Source organism: Hakea prostrata, chromosome 1 (assembly GCF_041222555.1).
Source record: "Hakea prostrata isolate BN-2017 chromosome 1, UWA_Hpros_2, whole genome shotgun sequence".
Taxonomy (NCBI): domain Eukaryota; kingdom Viridiplantae; phylum Streptophyta; class Magnoliopsida; order Proteales; family Proteaceae; genus Hakea; species Hakea prostrata.
In genome coordinates, this window is record NC_142600.1 from 26,705,611 (window position 1) to 26,724,835 (window position 19,225).

Here is a 19,225-nt window from a genome sequence, read left to right on the forward strand (position 1 = left end):
AGACGAAATCCTAAAAATTCAGGTTGGGTGGTGGGGTATAATTTATAGATCATATGGTAAGCACTTTTAACTGTGAATCTCCCTCATCAATCAAGAGCCCAAAATTGGTGATCAGCCCAGGGAAATATGTAGAATTAGGCACTAGCATGACCAAGACACTTCAACTCATCATCCAGGCTACTCTCCGGTGTGCCACGTGGCAATAAACTCGTCAATATTATAGCTTTGCAGAGACAACAATATATATATTTTTTGGGTAACTCACAGAGAGCCAGAGAGCACAATAAAATATAGGCCTTGCGGCTTGCGCTCACGGAGAGCCTTATTTTTATTTTTTATTTATTTTTGGGATGGTAGTTGGAATGGCAAAATGTCTGTTTCAGTTATTATTATTACTTTTATTTTAATTTTTTTGGGGAAGACTGTTTCAGTTATTCTTATGGTCGCACGTAAGAAACAAGTAACTGGTCTCTACAAATCTAACGCTCCACCGCCATCAGCGAACCCACTTCCTTATTTGAAACTGTTCAGGTGCTTTATAGCTAGCTCATGACGGTGCATGCACAGAGTGAATTCCTGTGCTGCGACACACAGAAAACTCGAGTGGGCCATCCTTTAAGTTTTAACTAATCTCTTTCAGCGGCGGTTTGACTTCGGTAGGCGTTGTTTGACGTGCATTGGCTCCAAGGCGAAAAGTAAACCAGTGCAATATAGCAGTCATTACCAGGAGGGACGGCTGGGAGTGGGAGGAACCGTTACTTGTCCAAGTGGAGTCTTCATCAGCTTCCACCGGAATCAATTCCTGTATTTCTGTTACATTCGCCTCATCTTTCGCTCTTGAGCCATTCTTTTCCAATCCATCTCCGTTTTTATGCAATCTTACGAATCTCTTTCTCTCTCATGTTGCTTCAGTCAAATATGCTAGGTTGAGACTTCAGACTTCAGAGTTTGTAGTAGCCTTTCAATGTTATACGGACAGAGAGATCATCAGGTGTTCATCTTGGGCACGGGATACGACAGAAGGTTGTGTTCTTCTTCTGGGAATTTGGGGTTTGGCCTCTGACTAAAGCTGGCTCTCTGCTCTAACCTTTTGCGGAGGGCCTTGAATGATGATGTCCAACCATTTTCAAAAAGGTATCGAAACCGCGAAGCTTGCCTGGTCTCGGTTGCCGAGTTCAGACGAAGCTCAAGTTCAAGAAGGAGCAGACTTCGCGAGTACGACTGGAGGTAATGGTGCCGAGAGCCTGGACTATGAAGTTATCGAAAATTATGCTTACAGGGAAGAACAGGTTGAGTTTCCAGGCTTCCTAGAATTATTATACAACTTTTTACCAAGTTTTTGAGATTTTGCTTTCTTTTTTTATCTTTCTGATTTTTGTCTGGTATTTGAGATCGGACAGGCGCGTAGGGGAAATCTACTAGGTGGATATTATGTGTTCCTGAAATGGTTCCTGGCGCTGCTGATCGGCATCGGTAAGTGTTCACCAATATCTGTAGTCGCCGTGTGATTTTTATTTGAGTTTTTCTGTGTCCTATTTGTGATTTTAATTCGATTTTTCTGTGTCCTTGTTGTACCTATTGCTTCTAATTTGAAGTTAAATTGCTCTGAAATACTGATTTTTGACACCCTTGTTAAATTGGCTTGTATTGGGTTCCTGTTGGTCTTTGATTGCACTGAAACTTCAAATGCTGGCGTTAGATTTCAGAAACTCCTTGCATTTGCTATTGGTGAGGAAATTAGATACTTAGTTGTAAAATTAAAAAATGAAAGCTTAATTTGTATGACAGAATGTTATAAATGCAGAGGAATCAGTGCCTAGTGAGGATATGATTGGTCAATTGCATGACAGATGCATGTTTTCGTTAGGTTAGAGAGTCATGGTGTATTATTTGGAGTTAAGAATTTTGCTCCTATTAAAGCAAACAATCCTGCGGTCTCCACAGACTCACACACACCTTCATTCCAAAGCAACTCCAATACAGAGGCAAAGGACACTTAGACATAAGCAAACAAGATTTTGGAAATGGAGAAGGAGTCATCTCCTGTTTGATGTATAAGGGAAAGAAATCCAAAAATCTATGTAGAGGAGCATGGGAATGGAGTTGAGGTTGAGGTGAGCTTTGAGCGAACAGTGAAAGTATGAGATAATTGAATCTCATAGCTCAACCCACTTAATTTTGGATTTCTAGCAGAGGAAGCTCTCTTCTTGGGAGCATAGTGAAGAAAGATCATAATAGACTCCCTCTCAGTGAGGTTAAGGTTGTGGGGGTTTAAATTGGGGCATTGAAAAACATTTGAGGGAAACTCAAGAGAAACTTAAGTTTTGACCAGGTGAAAATGGAAAACTTAGGTGGAAACCAGGGAAATTTCGAGGAAACTTGGGATTTTTTTGTGTAAGTTTCGACATCAAGTCTCAATAGGTTTTGGGGAGTATTTTGGGGGTGGGACTCTGCATTTAAGCTAATTAGAGTATAAAGAACACATTGGCACATGCATTTTGCTAAACAAGTGAATGTGGATATGTCATTTAATATACATAACATTAATGTAGAGTGTTTGAGAAGTACACTATAAACTTAAGTACATGACATTCAATATATAACTTTTAAGTTCAAAACATCAAATACAAAGTAATTGACAATAAAAGGGAAGTACAACTCAGTGCCAAGAGGAGTGCCTTGGTGGATCCATCTCGTGAGTTGAGTAATACTGTGCATATAACATCCTTTCCTCCGGCCAACGAGCAGAGACATCCCATGACATGTAATGCCTATGGTTGTCGAGGTAATCGATAACTGTAGCCCTATAAGTTTGGTAATCAGCATGCTTAAGATAACCTGCCTGAGGATACATAATTTGGATAGAGAATTCCTGATGGAGGGAGTATTAGTTGTGGTATTTGGGGAAATATGAAAGAAACAAAAAAAAAAAAAAAAAAAAAATTTGGAGAAACCACAAAATGTTCAAGAAAAAGTCCGTGGTTTCTACAAAATCTCCTGGGTTTCCCTCAAAATTTTTTTCTCATAAACTGGCTGGTCTAGTTGGTTCGGCTCAAGTTTCGACCCACTTGGGAAATTTCGAGGTTTCAACTAGTTTCGTCTAAATTTTGATAGTTTCGATTGAAACTTGGGACTTTTTTTTTGTGTCCCCATGGTTTTGTTTCGAGGTTCTCAAAGTGTGAAATTTCGGTCGAAAATTCGATGGTTTCGATCGAATTTTGTATGATGGATTGGAGGAGGGTATGAATTCGGAAAGATTGGAGCAGTAAGAGGAAACTTGGGATGATATATCACCCAAGGAGTTCTTATTCTAGGAGTTGAGGGCTAACTTGATGTTACAGAGTTTCTTTGAGATGGCAAAGAGAGGAGAGAAGCAATGGACTGAAAAATGAAGGCAAAATCTCAACCAAGAGTCTGAAATCTTGAATATCTTGGTTTTCACGCTTTTGGACTATAAAGAAAATTAGGAAGTGCTAGAACATCATCCTTTGCATAATCTAATACCCTTGATAGCTATAAATGATCACAACATGTAAAAACTCTCTTTCATAACATTATCAATTTAATGCACTTATTTCATTATACATCATTCTTCATTTTAGTATTTATGCATGGTACTTGTTGTTGTATATTGGCTTTTGTCTAAAAGTGTATTTCCATGTGTAACCTTTGACAATTTCCATGTATTTCTGCACCATTCAAGATGTATCCATGATATGTTACAATATGACACATTTCTTAAATCACCTGGCCGATACTAATATCCAATAACGTTGCTAGAAATCTCGAAATACTATTAGGGAAACCAGCCTATGAGGCCATGCTTAATAAACCCAAAATTTAAAACCCATGTGTTACTATAACAAATTAATCAAAACTGACTCAAGTAATTAGCTAGACCACTGTGAAGCTTCTTATCTTCAGCCTTCTGCACCAGATTGTATCTCAAAGTGTGGCAGTTGCATGATATCTCCTGTTGGGTGAGGCATATTCGAAGGGTACATCCAGTCATTTTGAGTTGTGATTTGCATCACCATCAGAATTAGACAATCAAACAAATACTAAAAGCCTGGTTTTATACCTTCTTTTTCTTCCCCCCCAACTTTCTGTTAAACAATCCTGAATTGAAAGGAACCATCTAAATTGCCTGTGTTGCCTTCCTGTCCATTATTTTTTTTTTCTTTTTCTGTTGTGGATTTTCATTACTTCGTTTCTTCTCAGGAACCGGGTTAGCGGCAATTTTTATTAATATTACTGTTGAGAACTTTGCTGGATGGAAGTTCTCTGCAACTTTTTCCATAATACAGACTTCGTACTTAGCGGGATTTGTGGTGTACATGGTACTCAATGTGGTTTTAGTCTTTTCGTCTGTATTTATCATCACGCAGTTTGCACCAGAAGCAGCTGGCTCTGGTATTCCTGAAATTAAGGGGTATTTGAACGGTAAGCTGTACTTGCTAATCATATGCTTTGAGGGACTAGTGCATGTTAGGAGAATTTTGATAGTCATGTAAATGTGCAGGAATTGATACACATGGCATCCTGCTTTTCAGAACATTAATTGGAAAGGTGTTGTTTCTTTTCCCAGGAACTATTCTATTGATCACTTTATGTAATTTTTGGCTGGTTCATGATCTTTTCTCCTATTTTCTTCTTAAAGATACTTGGGAGCATTGGTTCAGTAGGAGGCGGTCTTGCACTTGGCAAAGAAGGCCCTCTTGTCCATACAGGTGCTTGTATTGCATCTCTGCTTGGACAAGTAAGCACATCCTGGTTGAAATTTGAATTGTATAATGGAACTTTGTAAGTTACCACCCCCAACCCCCACTCCTCCCCCCCTGTTCAGAAAATAAATAGACAAAAATAAAAAAACATGCTTTCACCTGAAGTGCAGAAGGTATCATTTTGAAAACTAGAATCGTGAAACATCATAGGGTAGAACAATGATACCAAGTGACAGTATTGGTAAAATTAATTATTATAACCAAAATGTTATAATATGAAATTTCAATTTCCTGGTCCTACTTTCCCACTTCATGCAGCTATCTGTCACATGTGGAACAATCAGTATGTATGTTATTACCTCAAAAAAAGAACTGTAAGTTATGTTTACCAACTGATAGGAATACTTGTTGGGGGGTATGAGGAATGGAATTTGCTGAATTGTTGCTTTCCTGAGTCAGCAAATCTGCTCCCCTTTCCTCCATGATCTTTCATGGCTTCCCTCTCCTCCCCCTCCCACTCAGGTCTCACCTGATGTATACCTCCCTTCCCCCCCCGCCCCATCCACCTAAACAAAATCATTTGGTTCTCCTCTCCTTATGGCATTTTTAATTTTTTAGCTTCTCTTCAGCTTGGAAGTTATCTCACACCCCTGTCCCTTTCTGTTCTTTGGCACAATCTGGTTTCGCTCAAAGGTCTCATAATCCTCCACGATTTCACCATTTGGAGAACTATAAACCCTTGCCCTGCTACCTAATCTTTTCATCTTACTCCCTGCCTTCCACACCCTCACTATATTCTTTGTTGGAATGGTGTAGATTATGTTGATCACCTATTTTTCCTCTTGCCCCTAGCTTGTTCTATTTGGAAGATTTCCTTGCCTCTATTTGGCCTCGCAATAGATGCATCCTAACTTTTGCCTAAGAATGGTTTTTTCCCCTCAGATTTTTTGTAGGTGGCTTTATTTGTGATATTGCTGGAAAGCTGGTGTTCAGGTCGGTGCTCTACAACAGACTTGGGGAGAGGGTAAGTTTCAATGGTAGATAAACAAATGTGGAATGTGGAGGATACATTAGCATAAGAAATTGTTATTCCCAATGGAACAACAGAAACAAAATTAGTGACAGGATATTAAACACAACTTTGAGTGCCTTTATGAAGGGCAATCGGAACATCAAGTCTAGATAAGGACGTGGAGGACTTACCACCGAATTTGGAGAAGACGACAGTGTTGGTGGATGAGGTGCAGGAGTGGGAGGGGAGGGGCAGCATCCAGTTGGTGACGTTGTTGGTACACTATTGAGCCATCTGTTTCATTAGTCGGAATCTGTTGGAGAACAATATTTGGTGCCACAGTAGTTTGAATAATGGTGACTGGGACATCATCGTCAAGGGTGGAAACAGAAACATCTGTGGATTACGGTGTTGACTCAAAGAATGAAACATCATCAGAGACAAAACACTTCTTTAAGTCAAACAAATAACATCGATATCCTTTTTGAGTACAAGAGTAACCAACAAACATATACTTCATAGCTCTTTACAGAGACCACACATAAAGTAGACAATCTCAAAAATTCGTGGCGGTAAGGCAAATAGGGAACAGAAGGAAACAAAGTGGAATATGGAATTTGCCCTTTAGTATAAAAGACGACATATGATTAGTAAGAAAACAAGCAGTCAATACTACATCAGCCCGAAAAGGTTTAGGTACCTTCATCTCAAACAACAAAGAGTGTGCCACTTCCATAAGATGGCAATTCTTCCTCTCTACAACACCATTTGTTGTGGGGGTGTAGGTAGCAAAGGATTGATGAAGGATGCCATCAGAATTCATAAAAGAGGTGAAAGGTTTCAAAAAGTACTCTTTCGCATTATCACTACGAAGAATCTTAAACATAATGCCAAACTGAGTGTAAACTTTCACAATAAAATTACAAGATATATGAAATAATTTAGAATGATTTTTCATTAAATAAAGCCAGGTAACTCTAGAAAAGTCATCCACAAAAGTGACAAAGTATCTAAAATCTACAGTAGAAACTATAGGACATGGACCCATACATCATAATGAACTAAAGCAAAATGGTGGGAAAACCGGTTAACAACCTGGGGTGGATAACTCACATGGTGAAGCTTCCCAAACTGACACGATTCACATTGTAACCTAGAAATATGCTGAAAACGACTATCTAGTTAAACTTTGAAAAGAGGGATGACCCATCTAGGAATGAATCTGATGTTGTAGAAAGATGCTCGTACAGGCAACAGACGTGTCAAACAGATACAAGCCCCTAGACTCATAACCCTTTCCAAATGTCTTCTTCGCTGTAAGATCCTGAAAGAGACAAAAGCTAGGAAAAAATGTGATAGAACAATTCCATTCAATGGTAAGCCTATGAACAGGAAATAAATTAAATGAAAATTCTGGTAAATAAAGGACAGAGGATAAGGTTAGGGATGGAGTAAGATGAATAGTTATATTGCCTTTAACTATGTTACAGGAACCATTCATAAGGGTGACCATAGAAGTGATGAACAAAAAGAAAAAAAGAAATTTGGGGTGCCAGTCATGTGATCAGTGGCACCAGAATCAATAATCCTAGTCCTAAAAGCGGATGAGAGGCATACCTGTTCGTACAAATGTAGTTGCAGATGATTGAGATTTGGCTGCCTAAAATTGGGTAAAGCAAATAATGTCTTTTGTAGACATCTTCATGATTTTATCTTCAGATTGTGAGGAGATATGGTCTTTGGGGCTGTAGCAGTGTTGGCAACTTGTCGGGGTTTGTCGTGCAATTTCTAACAATATCTTTGAATATGACTTGGCCGACCACAGTGGTGATAGGTTCCTGAGTGGTGGTAGTTCCAGTAGTAACCCCATGACCATGAGTATTTCTAGAAGAAGATCCATGGTTATTAGTGATTGTGGCAAGTTCAAATGTGTTACTAGATGTAGTATCATGGGAGTTCTCTTTGGAGACTTAAAGAACCTAGAGAAGGTAATAGATAAGGTGGGCATTTTCTCATCACCGAGGACTTGAGATCTTATTGAGTCAAACTCTTTCCCAAGTCCCCCTAGAAAATTCATCACAGCAAGTTGCTCATGTTAGTTCTGCATCTTAATAGCATTAGAAGTGATGGGAAGTATAGAATTTAACGCTTTATACATCCTATTAAAACCTTAAAATTACTGGGTGAATGGCCAACCCTTTCAATAAGTCCGGTAGAACTCCTAGGATAGCTGTAGATACGAGAAAGGTTGTTCTGACGAGAGTACAAAACATTCAGATATTCCCATAGTTTCTTGTCAGTATCAATTTGGGTGAGAAGGTCCACAATATGTTTCTCTGTAGAATTCAACTTTTGTCCTAAAGTATGAACATCCATCTCTCCTAGATAGGGTCTGTAGTATCGGGTTTTTTGGTCAAGTTATCCTATTGTCCTCTCCAAAGAATCACTACTCTTAACAATCTTACTCCATCAATGAAAATTACTAACTCCTTCAACTTTATGTTCAGGAAGCCGATGGGAGGAAGAGGATAACACCTCGGTCATGGTATTTTTATTTTCAGTCTTAGTCTCAGCCACCAAAAAATTTTCAGAAAATAATCTTACTCAGAAATATGTCAAAACAACCCCAATAAAATCTCTGAACAAGAAAGGAACCAGAAAACAAGTCATTCAATACATATCCTAACAGCAGACCAAACTTTGGACCAACCCAGAAATTAAATCAGTTTTGGACCATGTATTTAAAACAGCAAACCGAACCAGTTGCATTAAAATCAAGTTAACTTGAATCAGACAGACTACAGGTTTGAACAGGCAAAATTGCAAATCAGAAAGCTTGATAGTTCTGTTCACAAAGCAGATGATCATTCTCTTCTTCAAGAAATCCTTCAAAACAAGAAGAAATTGGGACTAACCTTTCAAAAGATGATCCAGAAGTTGTTGTCATGAAGAATCCAACAAATGTTCAACCAAAAAGAAGACCAAGCTTCTCTGTTTTCAATTCCAGCAAACCCATGAAGAAATCATAAAATCTTTGACCAAAATTAAAATAAATTAAGTGTATTGTCTATGTCCTTAAGCAAGTTTCTCTTTCTAATCAAAGCATACAAGTAACAAGAATAAAAAGGAGTAAAACAATTAAAACCCCTAGAAGGCATGGCCAAACTAGAAGTTATTCAGTGTCAAGTAGGACACTGTTACTGCCACCAGTCAATCAGGCCATTGACCAGTACTTATTCCAGTGGCCAAAAAGGCTTTGAATGCATGGGGGTCATTATGAACTTTTATGCTGCTTTTGGTACATGAATTGCTTTGACTTCTAAAAGGGGAAAACCCTAGGAGGATGTTTCCTGCATCAATTGGTGTTAATCTCCCATTTATGCAGATCAAAACAATGCAGAATCTATGATCCCCCCCCCCCGGATAAGTAAGCGTATTGTGTTAATGGAAAACATTAAGAAACATGCATCTCCTAGAAGCCCCAGAAAGAGCGGGGAAGTAGAACTCTACCAAGGAAGGCATTCCCCTAGTTTCTCACTTGGTTTCACAAGCAACAGAAAGATTGTGGGATCATCTATAAGATCCTTTGGCCTTCCTTTGGGATCCCTTTATGATATTCCAATAATTCCCCATTAATTGAATGGGTCGAAATAGGGATCACAGGTTCTGTAAGGGTTCAAACCATCACCCTTTTTGATGGTTAGGGATTAAAACAATTAGGTTTTTGACCAATCTAACAACAAACAGTCCAACAACAACAACAAATTTGGAACAACTAATAAATCAAAAGGGGGAAGAAGATTATGTATCTCACTATCATGCAGATCTAAAGTTTGGATAACAATTCCTCTGATGGTCAAGCTTCACTTCACTTCTCCTTCTTCTCCAGCCTTGCTCTCTCTCTCTCTCTCTCTCTCTCTCTCTCTCTCTCTTTCTAGATCAAAACAAGAAAACATGGGTCTCAAGCAATGGGTCCTCTATTTATAATGGATGGCTTAGGGTTGGGATCCATTAACTCAAAACCCTGGTTTTTGCTTCCTTTTATTTTTTATTTTTTATTTTTTAATAAGTCCATAATGAACTTGGTTTTCTCTCAAAATCGTGAAGTCTAAGTTGGAGCCACATTAGGAAAGTCTAAGTTGGAGCCACATTAGGACTTTGAACACCAACTGCTTGATCTAGCCAATCAATCACCCCATTGATCAGTAGTCCCTCCAAAAGGCTACTAGATCTAAGTTCAGCCCATAATTGGCTAGGACCCAAGGGCAACCTCCACACATGAAAAACAAGGTCTTATGAGAAATACATGAAATGAAATGGGAGTTCGAATACACAAGATTAAAATAAAAAATGGAAATGTTCGAAGATTCGCTGTCCAAATTTGGAGGGTTGACAATCACTGAGGACAGCTTTACCGGTTCTTTGCAAGTGATAATCTGAAGATATCCGACATTTTCAGTCTTTGGCATGACACCTACAAGGTCAAATACAACTATGTGGTTCTGAGAACTTCTTTTATGTAAGGTGCCGGGCATTGTTGATTTAGAATAGGGCAGGAAACTGCCTAGGCCTTACCTATCTTGATGGCTAGGTGATGCTTTCACAACTATGGGTGGAAGAAAGAATTTAGATCAGAAGTGTGGTTGGCTGGTTTCTGCTGTCATATGGTACAAGGATCCAGGGGTTGGTGTGGCATTTGAATTTCTCCCCTCTCAGTGTACCTCGATTTCAATTCCAATTCCATCCTAATGGACCAGCACCCATCTGCTGACAACAGTTGGAGTTATTTAGTATGGATTAGTCTGATCTGTATATTATGTATTCACATCCCTCCGAGGATCAGGTTAGAAATGGTATGAATGATCCATGAAAACTTTGGTGTGATGTATTTGGAGAGACATGAACTATAATATCCATTTTTCTGCTCTATCCATCTTTAGGGTATATGATCTCATTTATTGGGCCTCAGTTAGTAAATTGTGTGTTTATTGGGCTGAATGTAATGTGTAGTTTTGTTTGAGAATCTTGTTGAGTGCAAGATGCTAACATTTGTCATTACATACGTTGTGGCCCCCAGTGGTTATTGACTGAAAAATTAGCAATTGTTTAAATGAATTACAATAAATTGTTAGCACTTGTAGGTTAGGGCCACAAATTTGAAACCTGATAATATAGTGTTTTTTTACCATTCAACAGTAACAGCATCCCTTTGAGAATCCCATGCGCTAGAAAATTGGTTATCTTTTTTCTTGGGGGTTGGTGAGGTGTGGGGTGGGGAGAAGAATAGGGGAGGGAAGGGCTATATTTGAGGAAAGTATCTTTTTGGGCTGGAGAAGAAAAGGAGTAAATAACAGATCGAAAGGGGTTCATTATGTACCCTAAACAAAAGGTCATGTGAATTTATATTAAAAGAATTAACAAAGCTGACTATTGAGGAACAATACAAATACTCTTGATTTTTACAGAAATTAAGAACCTGAAAAACATGCTTCAAGTAATGACCTCTGTTCACAAACATTCCATGTTTCCTTTTTTGATTCCTCATGTCCGCACATAGTTCTTGAACTTGTGCCCTGCGCTGCTTTTGTAATTTTAAATAGGGCTGATCCAATGTCTTTTCATTGTTTAGTTATTTTTAAATAGAGCGTCGCATTGATAACTTGTCTTTTCTATGGCATGTCTTCCTACACTCATATTCTTCTTTTTCTTGATGCTGCAAATCAACTTAGGTTGGATCTATAAAATATCTTCCAAGATCAAGGTGGCTAAAAGTATTCCTGAGTGATCGTGATTGTCGTGATTTTGTGAGTATCTCTTGCTTTGTAGTTTATTTTATATACTGAATCTTCACCAGTTTTTTAGGTTCATTTACTAGCAGGTAATTGTCTCATAGACAGAATTTTCCTTTTGTTCTCAATGCAAATGGTAGTCAAACAAACAACAAGAGACTAAACACCTGCTGCTGAAAAGCATTTTTATTCTCTCAGATGCATGATAAACTGAATCTCGTGAGGAGAAACAGAATATGTTGGTCTTCACCTCGACAGTAATGTCATGATTCCCTTAAAGCCTGTATGGCGACGATTGCCTCTTGTAACGAAGTTTTAAATATCCGTTTATCCGCTCCAATACTAACCAATATATGTCATATTGTTAAGTTCAAAGAGGCGGCACTAAGGGAAAAATTGTCCTTACTGTCGTGAGTGTTAGCTCTTTTAGAATAGTGTTCCCCCCCCTATTGGTTTCCTTTTGTAAAACTGCCATAAGTAGTCAAGGGCAGTAGAGTCCTACTTTAGAAAGATTGTATTTCCTTCAATTATAAATAAAAAACAGACCTGCAATTAGGAATTTACTCAAGCCTAATTGCAGGATCTATTCCCCACAGGTATTGCAATATTTCACCTCTCCTCTCTCAGCTTCTTCTTCTTCAACTTCTTTGCTGATTGCTGGTTATAGGATTCTGGTTTCTAACATGGATTTAGAGCAGAGTTTTCTGTACATTGTCACATTTTTTGACGATTATTCTCGTCTCACTGGTTATGTTTTTTAAGGGATAGAACAGAATTCTTGCCTATTTTCCATAACTTTGTGAGTGAAATCAAAACTCAATTTTCTTTGTCTACTAAAGTTTTTTGTTCTGACAATGCATTACATTATGTTCAGAATGAGGTTTCTGATTTTTGTGGCAAAGAATGGTACTCTTCGTCAAACTAGTTAACCTATACCCCCAGCAAAATGGTGTGCCTGAATGAGAAAACTGTCACCTTCTTGTGGTGATCCAGGCTCTAGTCTTCCATTTGCATGTTCCCAAACAATATTGGTGTGATGGAGTTTCGACTGCCTGTTATCTCATTAATGAGATGCCTTAATACATTTTTTCCCCCAAAATATCCCCATTTCTATTGCTTTTCCTACCTTTACCCCCTTTTCCATCAGGCTACAGCATAGGGTTTTTGGTTGTATTGTTTTGTCAATAGTTCCCATCTTGTCCCTGATAAGTTTTCCCCCTGGTCTACAAAGTTAGTCTTCTTTAGGGTACTCTTATCACTCAAAAAAAGGACACTGATGCTATACCCTATCACTAGCAGACAGTTTGTCAATGCTGATGTAACCTTTTTTGAAGATGCGCCCTACTTTCCCCACTGTTGGGAATCTAAAATGACTCCTTCCAGTCCATCCCCATCTTATCTTTAATTCCTATCCCCACCCCCTTCTTTGAGGGTATATCAATGGCTGCAAGCGAGGGGCAGCACTACTCCTATTATAGCTCCTCCTCCATCGCCCTTTGCTCCATCGTTTTCCTTGAATGCAGCTCCTTCCTCCTTGCCTTCAGTTGACTTACCTATATCTCTTCGAGCATGGATATCAAAATGTATGCTTCAACCTCCTGAAATGCATGGAGTTTAGTTGATTTACCTCCTGATAAGGATGTGGTTAAGTGTCGTTGGGTCTTCACTATCAAGTATCACTTTGACGGCTCCGTTGAGAGGCTGAAAGCCCATTTAGTTGCCAAAGGTTACACCTAGACTTACGGGTTTGATTACTTTTGAGACTTTATCTCTTGTTGCCAGATTGAATCGGTTCGCCTAATCATTTATCTTGTAGTCAACTCTGATTGGCCTTACTTTAGCCTGACATAAAAAATGCCTTCCTATGTGGTGATCTTTAAGAAGACGTTTACATGAAGTAACCTCCATGGTATGTTGCTTAGGGGGAGGAGAATCAACACAAGGTATACAAGCTACATAAAGCATTTTACTGTCTCAAACAGTCTCTAAGGCATGGTTTGAGATGGTTAGTAATACTATGACTACTTCATGGGTTCAACCAGTGTTACTCTGACCACTTGGTGTTTGTCGGTTGTGCATGTGGATGATATGCCATGCACACTGCGATGTGAGATATAATTATAACTAGAAATGACAAGGGTGGCATTGTTGAGGTGAAAACTAACTGTAGACACATTTTTAGACTATAATAGACCTAGGAGATTTTCACTATTTTCTCACGATGAGTTTGTTCCTAGCAAAAAGGGAATCAGCTTATCTCAATGAAAACATGTTCTAGATCTTCTAACTAATATAGAAATGTTTGCTTCAAAGGTAGTGGATATTCCATTAGAACCTCATCAGAAATTTGGAGTTAATGATGGAGAATTACTGGATGATGTTCATTGCTACGGGAGCCTGATTGGAAAGTTAATAAACCTTGCCATTACAATAACCAATATACTTTTTTCATTGGAGTTCTAAGTCAGTTTATTCAGTCTCTTGAAAAGGCTCATTGGGTTTCTGTAGTTTGTATTCTTTGATGTCTTTAAGGGTGCTCCAAGTGAAGGTGATGTGACTAGGACTACCCAAAGAGGGCTCGTGGAGTTACCGATACCTTGTGGCTTTACAAGCAACCATAGTTGGAAAGCTGAAATTCCAAAATTTCACTGAAATTTTGGTGTTTTGGAGTTAGTTTTTTATTTTGGCCCTGAATTTTGTTAGGTTTTTGTGGTTCTTCTTGCCTGGTTTTTGGTGTCCAACCTAATTTGACACTAATAAACACACTGGGAGTGTTATTTTTTCCTAAAACCTAATCCAAAGTAGTGTTCTTGATCAACACATGCCCATTGTACGTTGGCAAAACTGGAAGTCTTGTACATGAATTTTAATAAATGTAAATATGGATCTTATGCAAGAGAATACTAAGTATTTTCATTAAAGTGCAACAAAAAGGACAACAACTAAAATTCAATATAGAAGTAGTCAAGTACAAGTGTAGAACTAAGTAGTACATTAAATAGTATAAGTGTATAACATAATAGTATATGAATGAATTACAAATTACAATGCACATTAGACCTACTCTAACCTAATAATAGCTGTTGCAGCGGGGTGGCTCCATCCATTGCCGATAGTGGACATACTCAGCCTATCTTATAGAATGCCTAAGTTATTCAAGAAGTCGCACATTGCCCTTTTGTATGTAGCATCATCTGCATAAAATGGCCAACCCATCTTATAGAAAGTGTTGTAAGGGAAAGGACTGTTCCTGCGTGGGAGGCCAGTGCTTAGAGTAATTTCAACATCCTCTGAATTTCTTTTTGGCATCTCAACTGGTACTGCTACTAGTACTAGTACTCTTAGTGACTTGATGGATATCCAAAGATGAACTCCATAAGTGATCTGCCTTATCTATCCTTATGTCCATGTGCAGACATACCACTTTAATCAGCAGATGAGCCACCATATGCCCCACCATATGTGCTCGAACTAGCAGATGAGTTACCCCACCATCTGCTCCTTCATATCCATATCAGTAGCCAGGCCCATAAGCGCTATATGGTATAGACCCCACACTCTCCCTGCCAAGTGTCATCTAAGCTCATTGATCCCATTGAATTTTTCAAGCTAGCCATTTTAGTGTCCCTCTAGCTCGGTGGGGGGATCTGGCTGTGAGGACCTTTGGTGTAACTCAGAAGCACTAATTTGGAGATTGAACTCCCTCGCCGAGCAGATGTCAAGGGAGCCATCTGTTCCACTAAATTTTTATTTTGTGCCCTTCTTGAAACCCATGTCCTTCGTGACAACACCCCTTGGATTGCCACCTCCATTGCCCCTTCATGGTTATGATCACTCTCCTTGACATCGTATTTGGATTCTACAAGACATTGCTAAAATGAAAACCACCTCTTCTTTCTCCTATTCCCAAGTTATACACCTTTGTCTTTCTTCTCCCTCCTCTCCCACCCACTTGTACTGCTCTGCCTCTCCATTATCTATGGGTTGAATCATCTTAATGATTGTATTCCCTTGTGGGCGGACCTTCTCTCTCTCTCTCTCTCCCCCCCTCTCCCCCACTCTTGCCCTCTCCCCCTCCTTCGGTTGGGTATCTCCCTTGGGGCCTCAGGGATGATCTTTGTGTCTTTTGTTTCTCCCATGAAAAGGTTAGGGGTCACCACCGACCCTATTGCTGTCAATGCTTTAGTTGCTGATTAAGGACTTGGCTTTAACTGATCTTTAATGGTTAGGCACCTCCTTACTTGGCATAACCACAGGATTCGAGACCAACTTGCTTCCAAACTTGATAATTTTCTTGTGAATGATTCTTAGCTTTCCTCCTTCCCTTCCTCCCATACCTCCTTTCTCCCTGCCAACCTCTCCAACCACTCCCTTTGCCATCTCCACACTTATTCTCTCTCCTTCTTTGTTCCAAGCCATTCAAATTCTTTAACATGTGGTCCTCTAACTTGTCATTCCTCCTTGCCATTTAGGAAGCTTGGGATAAGCCAGTCGATTGCCATTCCTTATCCCCCCCTTGTGGCCTTCGCTAGGAAGCTTCACAATACTAAGCTCTCCCTCAAAGCCTGAAACTCCTCTTCCTTTGGGAATGTCTCCTCCTGTGTCTATGGTTGTTGTGATAATCTCACTCTAGTACAATCCATACTCCAGCTTGACCCTCTTAACCCCTCCCTGGCTGACGCTCAGCTCAAGTGGAGAGTTTCTTCCATTATAATTCTTGAGTTAAGTAGCTTAAGCTTAGGGACTCAAACTCAGCCTACTTCCACCATTCCCTTAAAGTCTGCCATAACTTCAACTCCATCCCCATTCTGCTCTCCATTTATGGATCTTGGTTCTCTAATGCTCCTAGCATCAAGCAAGAAGTCGTTTCCTTATTGTTTAGCCATGATTATTTAATAGTTATGAATTTCTATGAATATCAAGATGGAACATATTGCAAGAGATTCATATATGATGCTGTTATGCATTATGGAAATAGATATATGAAGTTTCCATGTATCATGGTCCAATGATGAATTGGATGGGTAACGTGTATAGGCTATGTAACAGCGTGGATCACCTTTCATCCCCTCATATTGGAGAAACCCATGATAACAATGAAGGGACCAATACACATATCGAGGATGTAACACGCGCATGCCATGTAACGGCATGTGGTATTATGCATTGAACCCAAAGAAATTGATGAAACTAACATTAAGGAGCAATACACATGTCATGGCTGTGTAACTCGCGTAGGCCATGTAACTGCATGAGGCATTGTATAGGGTCCAAGTAAATAAAAGAATAATTTTTTGTGTGAATATTATTTTCATTATTTTCATATCAGAGGTATCTTTTGTATTATCTTAAAACAATGTTTCAAACTTGTATAATATTTTGGTGGTTTGATCTTGCTAAATTTGTTGAAACTTAACCCTTGATTTTCTTTCCCCTGGATGATAATGTAAAGAGCCTGACTTTGAGAGATTGGGCCATGAAACGGATGAAACCCAGTCCAGCAATGAACCTCACTCATTTATTGTCTGCTAAGAATTTAGAAAATATTTCTTGTTTACTTTTGAATAATGCATAATCGTTTATTAAATGCTTTATTTGAGAAAAATGTAATACTCTAACTTTTAGTTCATTTTGGAAATCCTAGAATAGTGACAATGCTTCGGTTTACCAATATTTGTTGAAGAAAAATAAAGCTTCTGCTGATTAATGCTCTAGACGATTTGGGTTTAATTTTACTAACGTACCATTATGTTTCAACCGGTTTGCTACCTAAGTGAAACTGATTCTTGGACCAATTAATGACCTTACCCATATTGGTAAGTGGGCCATTACATTACAGCTGCCATGCCCAATTGACATGTGTTCCTTTCTTGCTGGGGATGTTTCTTCTTAATGCCACATCAGAATCTGCAAAAGGGGAGTCTGAAAAATCTTTGGTGGTGTTTTTGTTGGCTTGCATGACACACATCTGAAATTCATATTATTAAGTCTGAAGGTTGAGCCCCAATCTCAACAGAAGGGAGTGGGTGCACAAAAGAGTTAAAGACTAGAAAAGTGCAACAGGCATGAGGGGGAGACAACATGTCCCAAATAAGCTTTTACCTGTTTATACAATGTTTCTATAATTATCCATTCATTATTGATCCTATTTGTCCAGTTTTAGTAGTTTGGAGTTTGCATCTTGTATGCTTATGGTTGTGTAGCATTTTGCAGAAGTTTTTTAGCTAAGGATCATTTTCTTTCATGATGGAAAATAGTAGTGAGAAGTGAGAACTAAAGTTATGGTTGAATTTGCTCATTTCACTGGTTTCAAATGTTTTTCGAAGGTAACCTGTGGATGTGCTGCTGGAGTTGCTGCTGCCTTTAGAGCTCCTGTTGGAGGTGTGTTATTTGCACTTGAAGAGGTTACGTCTTGGTAAAAGTTTCTTGATCTTTTGATGGCCATATGTTTGTTCAACAGTTGAGATGGTTTAGACAATGATGTTTTATCATTTATATTTCTTGAAGGTGGAGGAGTCAACTTATGTGGCGTGTCTTTTTCACATCAGCTGTTGTGGCTGTTGTGGTACGTACTGCAATGGCCTGGTGTGGAAGTGGAAAGTGTGGACACTTTGGGTCTGGAGGCTTCATAATCTGGGACATCTCTGGGTTAGAAATTAGAATTGAACGTCCTTTGTACTTAAAAGTTCCTTACTTCCCGCATTGTATATTATGTGCATGTTTCTGTATTGAGTTGTTCTTTGCATTTCCTTCTCTAACCCATAGAACTACTTCTGTAGTGGTCAAGAGGACTACTCGTTTGAGGAATTATTGCCTATGGCTTTCATTGGGGTGATTGGAGGTCTTCTTGGTATCTTCTTTTCTTTGCTGAAGTTTTATGATAGCATTACTTTAATAAAAATATAAAGAAGAAAGAATAATTCTGGACAATATTCAGTGTCAGTTTTTGGAGCAGGATTCTAGTCAGCAGGTAGAGACAGATAGAGAAACAATAGAATCTTGTGACCTTGTTGCTTTTCTTAATTCTTCTTCAGGTGCCTTATTCAATCAGCTCACTCTTTATATAACTCGTTGGCGTCGACAATATTTACATAAGAAAGGGAACAGAGTGAAGGTATTCTCTGGCATTCTTTTTATGTACTCTAGGTTGGAAAAAATTCATCAGAAAGAACTATGACAATTTTGTAATTGAAATTTTTGCTCATCAATTTATCCTGTTTTCATGGCATTTGCTTGTTTTTTCATGATTATCAGTGGCTAATTCCAGTCTCTACTTTGTGGGTTGCAGATTATTGAAGCATGTCTGGTCTCTCTGTTAACATCGATCATTTCCTTTGGATTACCGCTCCTAAGAAAATGTAGTCCATGCCCAGTATCAGAAGCTAATTCGGGTATAGAGTGTCCACAGCCACCGGGAATGTATGGAAATTATGTGAGGGTAAGCTTCCAAGTTCCAAAAGAGTACTGCTTGAGATCTGCATCCACATCCAACATCTATTTAAGCCTTATTTTGCATGGGAACTAATAATATAAGGGTTTCTTTAGAGTATTTTTATATTGGAAGAAAGTAGGGAATAAATGGATAACTGAAATCCACATCCAAATCTGCATTTGTATACATTTAGGAAAATCCAAATCAGTCCGAGAACTAATCTGATATATATGCTAATCCCCCTATTTTAGAGATTAATTATCGAAAA

At 38.8% G+C, this 19,225-nt stretch overlaps 1 protein-coding gene across 2 annotated transcripts in view; it reads left to right on the forward strand.

Moving 5' to 3' along the window:
* Positions 1–677: 677 nt before the first annotated feature.
* LOC149028529 (chloride channel protein CLC-d-like) overlaps positions 678–19,225 on the forward strand; it is a 52,018-nt gene continuing 33,470 nt past the window's right edge. Inside the window, exons 1-12 of one of the 2 annotated variants that reach the window (XM_089137418.1) lie at positions 678–804; positions 913–1,289; positions 1,401–1,473; positions 4,222–4,443; positions 4,523–4,569; positions 4,661–4,759; positions 11,466–11,540; positions 17,852–17,940; positions 18,033–18,173; positions 18,305–18,375; positions 18,560–18,639; positions 18,814–18,963. In XM_089137418.1, coding sequence (XP_088993544.1) covers positions 1,107–1,289; positions 1,401–1,473; positions 4,222–4,443; positions 4,523–4,569; positions 4,661–4,759; positions 11,466–11,540; positions 17,852–17,940; positions 18,033–18,173; positions 18,305–18,375; positions 18,560–18,639; positions 18,814–18,963 — 1,230 coding nt within the window. In that variant the 5' untranslated portion in view covers positions 678–804; positions 913–1,106. Of the gene's footprint in view, positions 1,290–1,400; positions 1,474–4,221; positions 4,444–4,522; positions 4,570–4,660; positions 4,760–11,465; positions 11,541–17,851; positions 17,941–18,032; positions 18,174–18,304; positions 18,376–18,559; positions 18,640–18,813; positions 18,964–19,225 lie in introns of both variants that reach the window. The other variant, XM_089137411.1, reaches the window with a different exon arrangement.